Genomic DNA, 11,563 nt, shown 5'->3' on the forward strand with positions numbered 1-11,563 from the left:
GCAATGGCTTGAGATCAGAGCTGTTACGTCTGCGTGCAGGCGGAGATAGGCAATGCTCAGCGGCAGCTCGAGCTACCAGTTGACCAGAAAGGCAGGCAAGGTTTGGCGATGCGCATACGTACATCGAGTGTTCGTTTTCTTACTTCTGATCTTTCGACCATCTCTCTCTTTCCTTTCGATTAATAAGATCTCGTAGCGGACGGGTGCGGTAAGGACGTATTATACACATTGAGCAATGGACGACTACTATGACCCAGACTGGCCTCCGGGCACGGTCAAGCTACAACAGCTACTCGATAGAGATACAAAAGACTCAGAGATTATTCTCCAGCCGCGTCCAACTGACAATCCGAGTCAGTATTGCTTCAGACCATGTACAACACAGTCGTTGACGCTAACACACCCCATCAGACGACCCTCTGAACTGGTCAAAATGGCAGAAGGGCATCAACTACTTCCTGGCTTCGTTCTACGCCATGATGGTCTACGCCTTCGTCAACGCGACTTCGCCAACATGGGGCCCAATGGGCACTGAACTCAACTTCTCCCCGTCCACCTTGACGAACACCTACGCCATTGGATGTGCCACGCTTGCTCTGGGAGCGCCAATGCTCATCCCCTTCGCACTGAAATACGGATCAAGACCGGTATACGTCTTCAGCAGTCTGGCCCAGTTCGCAATCTCAATCTGGGCGGCCAAGACGCAGACAGCCGGTGACTGGTGGGGCGTCAACGCACTCCAGTGCTGGTTGGGAGCGCTCTGTGAGGTTCTGATTCAGATGACGATTGCGGACATGTACTTCGTGCACCAGCGTGGCCTAATGAACTCGATCTACATCTGGGTCCTGAACATGGGTGGCAATCTTGCTGTTGTCGCCGCTGGCTTCATCACCGTGGATCAAGGTTGGAGGTGGGTGTGGTGGTGGTGCGCGATCTTCTTTGCCGTCCAGCTTATCATGTTCGTCTTCGGGTTTGAAGAGACCAAGTTCATGCATGTCGGGACTCTGGAGGGAAGACAGGGAAGCGTCGTCTCCGAATCTCAACCAAAGCAAGGCTCTGGACCAACCGATGACAAGGACAGCAAAGATCCAACATACGGCGGAGCGTCTCCAGATGCAGAAGCCGGTTCGAACGAAGAGACGACACGCAAGCTCAGCACCATCCAAGTCAACCCTGCCATCCCACGCAAGACCTACTGGCAGAAGCTGTCGCTCCTCACGACCTCTCCCGGGAACTGGTCACACTTCCTCCGGCACTCCTACCAACCATTCATGATCCTCGGCACAATACCAGGCGTGCTCTTCTGCTCCCTCTGCTACGCCGTCCTCCTAGCCTGGAATACCGTCATGACCGCAGCACTCAGCCTCTACATGCTCGACCCCCCCTACAGCTTCTCCGCCTCGCAAATCGGCCTCATGAGCCTCGCTCCCTTCGTCGGCAACACCCTCGGCTCCCTCGTCTGCGGCCCCGTCTCCGACCGCATTGCCCTCTACCTCTCCAAGCGCAATAACGGGGTGTATGAACCGGAGATGAGATTCTACGTCTTCCTCCCCTTCGTCCCCTTCCAGGTCGCCGGCGCCTTCTGGTTCGGCTACGCCCTCGATCGCGGCATGCCCTGGCCCCAAGTCGCCGTCGCCTACGGGCTGTGCAACTTCGGCTCCGCGCCCCTGCAGTCCCTCGCCCTCACCTACCTGCTAGACGCCTACAACGAGATCGTTGGCGACGCGCTCACGGCGCTGACTTTCGTGCGCAACCTCTTTAGTACGATTTTCGTCTTCGCCATGCCGGCGTGGGTGGCCGCGGTGGGGGTGGCGAATGTGTTTAACACGATCGGCGCGATTGGGATTGTGGTGTTGAGTTTTGCTGGGTTCTTTATTTGGAAGGGGAAGGGGTTAAGAGTGAAGACGGCGAGGGTGTATCGGTATTATGCGGAGAGGCAGTTTGATGCGCGGCCGATGTGAGGGGGATGGCTTGGGGGGGGGATAGGATGGTGGTGGCGAGATTGTACAGGACGGTGATGTACATACATATCTATACAGCAAAGACGATATATCTGATAGTCAGCATGCTTCACCGAGGACGCTGTTGAATCACTGTTGTGCCATATTGATATTGAGACAAGCAGAGGGGAACGAAGGGTGAAAGTTTGTGGTTGACGTTCATTTGCAATGAAAACCCAGACCACCACGACGCACCATCTACCTGTTCTAACAGCTAGTAGCGGCAGCAGCGAGTCCAGCCGAGCGGAGATTGGGGGTATCCTATAGTAGTACAAGTGTCAAAACATCCTCCCACACATCGTCCCTTCCCATGCGAAGCAAAGCCGCCATGGCTAATGTGCTTTTCCTGTCATGTCGAAAACGCCTTCCAAGCCAGCGACGCCGTGTTCTTCCACGACGGAGGTGATGAAACGCCAGAAACGCCCTCGCTGATGCCCATGCCCATTCCCATCCCTCCCAAAACAAGACAAGACAGAGACGGCCGTGAAATCTTAACCGTAGCCGTCGCAGCAATCTCACCACACCCTCCAGCCGTGACAAAAAGAAAACCTGCCCCTTCCCCCGCACCTCACCGTCGTCTTCGGTGCTCAACGCACAAGCTCAGCGATCTTCCCCGCCACAGCCGCAGGATACCCCCTTCCAAGCGCCTCCCTCACAACCCCCTTGGCGCTCTCCCTCTGCTCACCCGCCAAATACGCCCGCACCATCGCTTCATACGTACTCGGCTCTCTCCGTCCCACAGGGACGCGTTCGAAAGCTTGCTGAGCCTTCTCCACGTTCCGCTCCAAAGTCCAGCCGTGGATGAGAGCATTGGCGATGTAAGGAGTCATCTCCACCCCGCGCGAAGCCATGTCCGCAAGAAGGGCGTCAGATTCGGGGACCAGGTGGTTGGCGTTGAGAGATTCGAACAAGGCTTGGTAAAGACAGGGTTGCGGGCGGATTTTGGCGGCGGAGAGGACGGAGTCGAAGAGGGCGCGGGCGGCGGGGATGTCGTGTTGTACGCACCCCTTCGCGTGGATCAGAGAGGCGTAGTGCACGGCTTCGGGCTCGATGCCGGAGGCGCGCATTTCGGTCAGCACGGCTTCGGCGGCGTCCATGTTGATGGTTTCGAGGGTGGCGTGCGTGTCGATTAGGAGTTTGAAGGTGTGCACGGTCGGCGCGATGCCCTTGCTGCGCATGCGCTCGTAGTACGCGAGGACCTTGCCGCGGTCGCGCTTGGTGCTGAGGAAGAACTGCATCAGACTGTGGTACGGGGCAGGGCGGGGCTTGTAGTTGGAGCAGGACTCCATTTCCTCGAAGATCTCCTCGGCGAACTTCTCGTCGGACACGCGCACGAGGGCGTTGACGATGGTGCCGTAGGTGACGGAGGTGGGGCGGATGCCGAGGTTGCGCATTTCGGCGAAGTAGAAGAGGCAGTCGTCGATGCGGCGCGCTTTGCCGAGCTTGCCGATGAGGGCGTTGTAGAGGAAGGAGGAGGGCTCCACGCCCTCGCTCTTCGCGCGGAGAAAGATCTTGACGGCTTCGGAGGCCTCGTCGAAGGTCTTGGTGTTCTCCTTGAGAGTCGTGATGTAGAGGCCGAAGGTGTTCGCGGAAGGCGCCATGCCCATGTCGACGAGATCCTGGTGGTAGCGAGCAGCCAAGTCGCGGCGGCCGATGGTCAAGCAGCCAGCAACCATGTGGTCGAGAATCTGCTGCCAGCCGAACCGGACAACGCGGTAACGAGCGTCGAAGGGAACGTCCTGCTTCGCTAGCTCAAGGATCTCATGCGAGAGCGCAAGGTTGTGCTCCTTAGCCGCAGTCTCAATCAGCTTCCCGTAGGTGAACATGCGAGGTACACGGCCAACACGGCGCATGTTGCGGAACTTCGTCAGGGCCTCCTGCGTGCGGCGACCTTGGGGGCGCTCGAGCAGCTCGTTGATCGCGTTGGAGCCCTTGACATCGGTGCGGTGCGCGTATGGATCGTACGACTCATCGAACGCTTGCTGACCGTGTAGGAAAGGCGTTGGAGGCTGGTACGGAGCGACAGGGGAGAGTGCTGTCGCTGCGAAGCTGGCCGGGGTGGAAGGGTATCGGTAGTTGTTCCAGAGCCTCGACAGATCGGAGCGGTCAATGTTGATCAGCGTCCTTTCGATGAGCGTATCAGTCTCGGCAGACGGCATGACAGAGTGCGAGACAATGTTCTCCAAGAGGCAGCCAAATCTAGCAGGGCCAGCAATGTCGGCCATTGAAGCACTGTCCAGGATCATGCCACCTTGCACCCGTGTCAAGAACTCCAAGTCTGCCGGTGCCAAGCGAGCAATCTGATCTGCTCCGAGTCGTGCAACAATGTGGTCCGCAATTGGCGCAACTAGCGCACCGTTCTCAGTCATCATCCTCAGAAGCTCGACGCTGATCGAAGGTGACTGCACAGCCTGACTTCTGAGCATGAAGTTGCCAATGAGCTCAATTGCCTCGTCGATCTGCTCGACAGCTTCACTTTGCTTGCTCTCCACCTGCGCGTCTCGAATGCGACCAAACATCCTGCGGCTGTGTCTCAAGCCGCGCTCTGCTTGTCCGATGCCAATCAACGCGATTGTGCGCATGGTCGTGGGCTCGACAAAAGCGATTGTGGCCGGTGCCGTCTCCAAGACTCTCCAGTATGGCTCGGCGGCCTCGACATTGCCGTTGCGAATGTTCATCGCGAGCATGGCAGTGGCTGGCAGAGCTAGGTCCTGAGTCTGAGCAGCAAGCATGTCGAAAGCCTTCACGCTGACGTCCAGTAGGTTCCTGTCGGCTGCGGTGTTGCAGATAGTCGCAAGGGCCGAGTGCAGTGCACGTCCAGTAAGCGAAAGCGTCAAATCGAAAGCGTTGCGGAGTGTCTGATCCTTAAGCGCTAGGGGCAGCAATGCTTGCAAAGCCACAATCTCCCGGAGATCCTCCACCTCTGCAGCGTCGGTCAAGTCTGCTTGGACACTCGCCAAGAACTTCAAGCCGCCCTTCAATCTGCCCGCTGAGCCGTAGGCCATAATGAGTGAGGCGTAGATTTGGTTGTCGACACGCACAATCGTGTTCGTCCCGGCGTTGTGCGCAATGGCCAGCTCCTTGTATCCGTCGTATGCCTCGACCGCTCGCTTGAGGTCGCCAATCTGGCCGAAGGCGGTGATCATTGGTGGGAAGATGCTCGAATGCGGCTCTAGCGACTTCGACTCCATGTGCTCGTAGACTCGGGCCATATCGTCCAAACGGCCTTGCTCGGCACAGGCGCTGATCAAAGAAGCGCATGCCGCGCTAGGCAAGGCCTCCTGAGACTTCATCGACGCCACGCGGTCGAAGATCCTCATCGCGATTGAGAGCGAAGAGTCTTCCAGAAGCATGGTGTGCTCAGACTGGGTGGAGCCGAACATGAACCTGCCTGGCGCTTCCAGTCCACCATATCTTGTCAGCTTCTCCTCTAGACCCTTCCGCATCGCCGTTGCCTCCTTAGCCCGCTGCGCCAAAGTATTGATGAGAATGCCAAAAGTTGCAATGTCCGGCACCACCTTTCTCCTGAGCATGTCCGAGTAGACTTCCAGCGCCTTTGGTACCCTCTGGTGCTTGCCATGGGTGAGCTCCACGGCCGACGTAAGAAGCGCGCGGTACGCGGATGGTGCTGGCTTCTGCACTCCAGCGCGGAGCATGGCCTGGAAAGCACCAGGAATATCGTGGTATCGGCCATTCTCCACGAGCTGCTCAAGCTCTTGCGCGTATGCTTCGACTTCTGGTGTCGCGGTAGAGAAGCTGTCTGTCGCTGTGAAACTCGTAGCCGGGCTCTCAATTGACTGCCGGTCTGAGGTTGGCGCAGTCTGATCCGAGACTGATGACGCGCTCTGCGCCTTGAGCACAACCGCATCCTCAGCATCGTCCTTTGACCTCTGAATCTCCCCCGCAATCGCATCATTGACCTGCTCCAACGCTGCAGCTTCCGCAGCCTCGTCATAGATGAATGCTTTCCCGAAGTTGTCCAGCGCGCTTGTGGTGTACGAGCGCTTCAGAAGCGGCGCAGCCAGATCCTGGTTCTTCTTGTCGTGCACCTCCTCCGCCGTAGCAGCCGCCGTATGCTCCTTGCCATTCGCCGGCACAACACTCGGAGGCTGCCATTCGATCGTGCGCGCGAACTGGAACTGCTGCCAATCCTTGGTCGGCTGTCGCTGGTGCTTCTGCCACGCGACAAAGTACTTGTCTAAGCCCGCGTCCTGGCCACTGCTCGTCTCAGGCCTGGCGCCGGAAGACGCGCCGGCTGTTGTGCTCGCCTGCCGTGCGGACTCGACATTCTGATAGACGTTTCCGACCTTGCTCTTCTCGGTCTTGCGGAAGCGACCAACTAAGGTGTCCGCGAGGGGGGTCGAGGAGTTGTGGTTCTGCGCGGCGAGCGCGGTGACGGTCTGGGCGTAGCCGTGGGTGAAGGTTTTGAGGGCGGTGCCTGCGATACGCGAGATGTGGACCGTGGACTTCACGTAAGGCATCCAGGTGATGGAGGAACCCTTCAGTCGCGAAGGGTGAGACTGGGGGCTGTCAGCAAGGGGTGTATACCTTCGAATGGGCGGTAGTGCACACCTGGATGATGTGAAAGTAGCGAGGATGCAGGTTCATTTGACGACTCAAGCCGCCAAACAAACGCGCAGTTGATTAGAAAAGAGGTATGAGGTGGTTGATATTAGTCAAGGTGGTTCCGTCGTGAGGGTGGCGATTATGTGCTAAGGTGTAGTCCAGCACGAGAAAGGTCGCGGTATTGGTGGTGGATGAAGAGAATGGGAGAAGAAGAGGTCAGGCTTGGGTCAAGGTGGCCTGAATTAAGGAGTGCCTCAGCAGGGAGAGGGAGCGAGGTGCGTAAGAAGGGCGTGTCATTAACTTTGGCGCTGTCGTGACTCGAAGAGAATCGTCCGGATGCACCTCGGCCGCTAGTCGTTAGCCCCCGTGTTCGGTCCTGGCTCCAACTCCTCTTCCAAAGCCACTCTTTCAATCCATCTAGCCTCCAAAAACAATGCTTGCTCCTATCCATACACCTTGAGACCCATTTGAGACTTGTCGCCCCTTCACATGCGAAATCCTGCGCAGAGAGCGCATAAAATCACCTCCCTTCGCTCCCAAAGCCAGCCGGCAGTCCCCCGCTAGCCTCCGTCTTCTCACGAGCGCATGATCATCTGCTCTCAGCCCTCCCAGGAACCGGGCACGGGACGTTAACACCGCCCGACTTCTCGAACCTCACCTCCATCTCCACGAAGAGATCCCGCGAAAGCCAAACAGTCGGCCGACTCGGTCCACTCTCTCATTCGACACCACTAAATCCCTCGTCCGTGGACTTTCCAATGGTCCTTCGCGATGCGGTAGCCGTCTCTGCACCGGGCAAGGTCCTGCTGGCGGGCGGCTACCTGGTGCTTGATAGAGCCTATACCGGCCTTGTGTTTGGGCTGGATGCGAGGATCCATGTTGTTGCGCAGCCGATCCCGACGACTAATGGTGTGGTGTTGAATGAGGTTGTGGTGACTTCGCCGCAGTTTGAGGATGCCGTTTGGGAGTATGGCTATCGACTGGTGGGCAGGGGAGGTGGGATGAGTGTCACGCAGTTGCGAGTGTAAGTGCAGTCTCATCGTCTCTCTGATCTCTCTTTCAATCTTGGTCTCGCAACACGACCAAGAACTTCAGTTTGATGTATGTATATATACCGACCACATACTTACACGATCATGCTCATACAGCGACGCAGACCTTAGCCTTAACCGCAACATTTTCATTGAGACCGCCTTGGGATATGCCCTCAGCTACATCGCTGCAGTGTGGAGCCCGCAAATCACACCCGCTTCAATCACAATCCTGGCAGACAATGACTACTACTCGACTCCGGATGAACTTCCCAGTGGCCATACGAATGGAGACACCGCGCCAAAGCAACGCTTCCACAACTTCGGCGTCCCTCTGTCAAAAGCACACAAGACAGGCCTAGGCTCATCAGCAGCGCTCGTCACATCTTTCACAGCAGCCGTGCTCTCATACTACCTCCCGAAGGAGCACTTCGACTTATCAACGGAGACTTCCAGACGCCGCCTCCACAACCTTGCACAAGCAGCTCACTGTGCAGCCCAAGGCAAAGTAGGCTCTGGCTTCGACGTCGCCAGCGCAGTCTACGGCAGCTGCCTGTACCGTCGGTTCTCGCCCGACATCCTCGCATCATCAGCAGACCCAGGAGCAGAAGATTTCGCCAATGCACTCAAGCACCTCATCAACGAGACAACCGAAAACAGCTCGAGCGAAGCAGCCTGGGACACAGAAATCCACCGTGACGCCGTCAAAGTCCCCAAAGGCCTCCGACTAGTCATGTGTGACGTCAGCTGCGGAAGCCAGACCCCAGGCATGGTGAAGAAGGTCCTCGCATGGCGGAAGGAAAATCCCGAGGAAGCGGACGCCATCTGGTCCGACCTCCACGAAGCGAACGAGAGTCTGGCAAAGGAGATGAAGGCGCTGGCTGAGTCGCAAATCTTCGGACTGGAGAGATTACGGACGTGCTTCACCCGCATCCGCCGCGGCATCCGAGCAATGAGCCAGAAGAGCGGTGTGCCTATCGAACCACCCGCTCAGACGGAGTTACTCGATGCCTGCGAAGCCGTGCAAGGTGTAGTCGGCGGCGTCGTGCCCGGCGCGGGGGGCTACGACGCCATCTCGCTCCTGATCGAAGACAAGGCGGAGACGGTCGCGGAGCTGGAGAAGCTGCTTAAGAACTGGGAGTTCAAGGGTGAGGAAGGTGGGGGGAAGGTGACGATCCTTGGGGTGAGGGAGGAGATGGAGGGGGTGCGGATGGAGCGGTGGGGGGATTATGCGGGGATGGTTATGAAGTGAGCGGTTTTCCTGGGATGGGAGCAAAAGTTTGGCGTTTGGGGTGGGGACCTACGAAAGACGAGGCAAAGGGTGCTGGGATGTGGAAGTCACCAATGGCAGCTTTATGTAATAGCTGGAAACGAGCAACATGATAATGATCAACTTGATCACGTGAATTCCGAAGCGCGTTGCGCGGGTACTGCCGATATCGATACGAGCATGACTCGAGCCTCAAAACACATCATCGTTGAATTTGCAAGCAAGCTGCAACTTTGCTTGTGACACATCTGCGTGGCGAACTTGCTTTCGCACCTAGTGTTGACTTTACCCCAACTGGCATCAGGCCGTTGAGCCTTTCCATCCCGTCCTGTTCAACTCTCGCCAACACAGCAACACCACTTCGTGAACGGTCTCGCCCACCATGTCGATGGAAATAGACGAGTCGAACGGCGTGGCCTTCCCTTCCCACCAGCTCCGTGAATCAACGGCACCCACGATCCTCTGTTACAACTGCGGCGCACCGATTGACGGCACACAAGCGGCCGGCGCACTTTGCAGCGACTGTCTAAAGCTTACAGTCGACATCACAGCAGGCATCGAGAAGGATGGCGTGCTTCTAATGTGCAGAGACTGCGACAGATGGCTCTCGCCGCCCAGTCAGTGGGTCGTCGCTACACTAGAGTCAAGAGAGCTGCTTGCGCTGTGTTTAAGAAAATTGAGGGGACTACACAAGAGCCGAATCATCGATGCGAGCTTCATCTGGACAGAGCCACATTCGAGGCGGATAAAGCTTAAGATCACGGTGCAGCAGGAAGCGTTTGAGGGTACGGTACTGCAACAGACGTTCGAGGTCGAGTTTGTGCAGCAGTTCAAGCAGTGTCCGGACTGCGCGAAGAGCTATACACACAACACCTGGCGAGCGGTGGTGCAGGTGCGGCAGAAAGTGCCTCACAAGCGGACGTTCTTGTACCTGGAGCAGCTCATCCTGAAGCAAGGTGCGCACAGAGAGACGATCAACATCAAGGAAGTAAACAACGGCATCGACTTCTTCTTCTCCCAACGAAACCACGCCGAAAAATTCGTCGACTTCCTCTCCTCCGTCTCCCCCGTCAAGACGAAAAAGAGCCAAGAGCTCATCTCCATGGACATCCACACCTCGAGCAAATCCTACAAATTCACCTTTTCCTGCGAGCTCGTCCCCATCTGCAAAGACGACCTCGTCGCGTTGCCCCTCAAACTCGCGCGCCAGATCGGCAACATCTCCCCGCTCGTCCTCTGCTACCGCATTGGCACCGCCGTCAACCTCCTCGACCCCAACACGCTGCAGATCGCCGACCTCAGCACGCCCATCTACTGGCGCACGCCCTTCGCTCCGATCGCGGATGTCAAGGACCTCGTCGAGTTCGTCGTCATGGACATCGAACCCATCGGTCCGCAGAAGGGGCGGTTCCTGCTCTCCGACGTGACCGTCATGCGCGCGTCTGACTTCGGGAAAAGCGATACCTCCTACAACGTCCGCACGCACCTCGGCAGCATCCTTCACGCAGGCGACAGCGTAATGGGCTACCACCTGACCGGCACGCAATTCAACAACGAACACTTCGAAGCCATCGAATCCAGCAAGCAATACGGCGGCACCATCCCGGACGTCATCCTCGTCAAGAAACACTATCCCGCGCGCAAAAAGGGCAAATCGCGCAACTGGAAGCTCAAGCGCATGGCGCGCGAGGAGAGCGAGATGAAGCCGCGCAAGCAGGACGAGGCAAGGGATGAGGTGGATTATGAGCAGTTCCTGCGCGATCTGGAGGCGGATCCGGAGTTGCGGCAGGGGTTGAGTTTGTATCGGAATGCAGATAAGGGGGAGAGGCATGTGGCGATGGATACGGAGATGGAGACGGATGGGGAGGAGGAGGAGGGGTTGGAGATTCCGATGGAGCAGTTGATTGATGAGATGGAGGAGGTGGGGTTGGGGGATGGGGAGATGGTGGAGGAGGACTGAGATGTCGATCGCCCTCACTCTGGTGCCGGCGAGGAGCAGACGGCGCCGATTGCACTTTCATCCGCAATATGCTGCCGCAGGTTGGTGAACCATCGACCGGAGGCAGTTCGATGCCCTTTGCTGTACGTATGAGTGCTCATGGGTACAGCGGTGTCATCCTGCCGGCTCAGCCCGGCTGCGCTACGAGATTTGGAAGGAGCAACGCGGTCGGGGAGGGTGGGAGGACCGACGTATTATGCCAGGCTCGGTCGAGCGGTGGAAGCCTGCCGATCTGAAGGAACAGCAGGTGAACGAAATGATGAGGTTGCTAGGACGAATGATGAATGCTACAACTCTGCTGCCTTCCGCGCCACAGGAATGACTTGCTTATCCTTTTTTCTGTTCACAGGGCCTTCTCTTCACACCAGGTCTTGTCACCACAGCTTCACCGGATTGTCAACACGGCCTTCACTTCCGCAGTGAAAGGTGACAACGTTTCGTCCTGCCATCATGGCTTCACCAGATCGCCAGCGCAGGCTTCACATTTCCTCCGGCATGTGATGTGCTTTCACGGCCAAACGAGCTTTACTGTCCGCCAGGTGAAAGGTAGGTGAAAGTGAGACGGCACTCACTGAACACAACGTGATGAGCAGGTGAAAGAGCTGAGTGAAGGCACGTCGGAGTTGGCCTGACGACCTTTCACACTGTCTGTCTATATCTTCGTGTCAACCCACGTTTCCTTTCTTTCCTTTCGACA

At 57.3% G+C, this 11,563-nt stretch overlaps 4 protein-coding genes across 4 annotated transcripts; 3 read left to right on the forward strand and 1 right to left on the reverse strand.

The window, feature by feature from the left end:
• Window positions 1–235: 235 nt before the first annotated feature.
• Window positions 236–1,961, forward strand: LTR77_009020 (uncharacterized protein; the record flags this gene model as incomplete). The annotated part of the gene is made up of 2 exons (XM_064806249.1): window positions 236–353; window positions 412–1,961. 2 exons carry the CDS (start codon window positions 236–238, stop codon window positions 1,959–1,961), a joined length of 1,668 nt encoding a protein of 555 aa, XP_064655575.1.
• A 626-nt stretch (window positions 1,962–2,587) lies between these two features.
• LTR77_009021 (uncharacterized protein) lies at window positions 2,588–6,608 on the reverse strand (the record flags this gene model as incomplete). The annotated part of the gene is made up of 2 exons (XM_064806250.1): window positions 2,588–6,520; window positions 6,573–6,608. 2 exons carry the CDS (start codon window positions 6,606–6,608, stop codon window positions 2,588–2,590), a joined length of 3,969 nt encoding a protein of 1,322 aa, XP_064655576.1.
• A 716-nt stretch (window positions 6,609–7,324) lies between these two features.
• On the forward strand, window positions 7,325–8,849 carry ERG8 (phosphomevalonate kinase; the record flags this gene model as incomplete). Its single annotated transcript, XM_064806251.1, has 2 exons — window positions 7,325–7,590; window positions 7,715–8,849. The coding sequence occupies 2 exons, from the start codon at window positions 7,325–7,327 to the stop codon at window positions 8,847–8,849; spliced, it is 1,401 nt and encodes a 466-aa protein (XP_064655577.1).
• Window positions 8,850–9,249: 400 nt separating this feature from the next.
• NMD3 (ribosome-binding protein) lies at window positions 9,250–10,827 on the forward strand (the record flags this gene model as incomplete). The annotated part of the gene is made up of 1 exon (XM_064806252.1): window positions 9,250–10,827. One exon carries the CDS (start codon window positions 9,250–9,252, stop codon window positions 10,825–10,827), a length of 1,578 nt encoding a protein of 525 aa, XP_064655578.1.
• Between the last annotated feature and the right edge of the window lie 736 nt (window positions 10,828–11,563).

The sequence above is a fragment of the Saxophila tyrrhenica genome (assembly GCF_035928015.1).
Source record: "Saxophila tyrrhenica strain CCFEE 5935 chromosome Unknown scaffold_16, whole genome shotgun sequence".
In the NCBI taxonomy this organism is placed as follows: domain Eukaryota; kingdom Fungi; phylum Ascomycota; class Dothideomycetes; order Mycosphaerellales; family Extremaceae; genus Saxophila; species Saxophila tyrrhenica.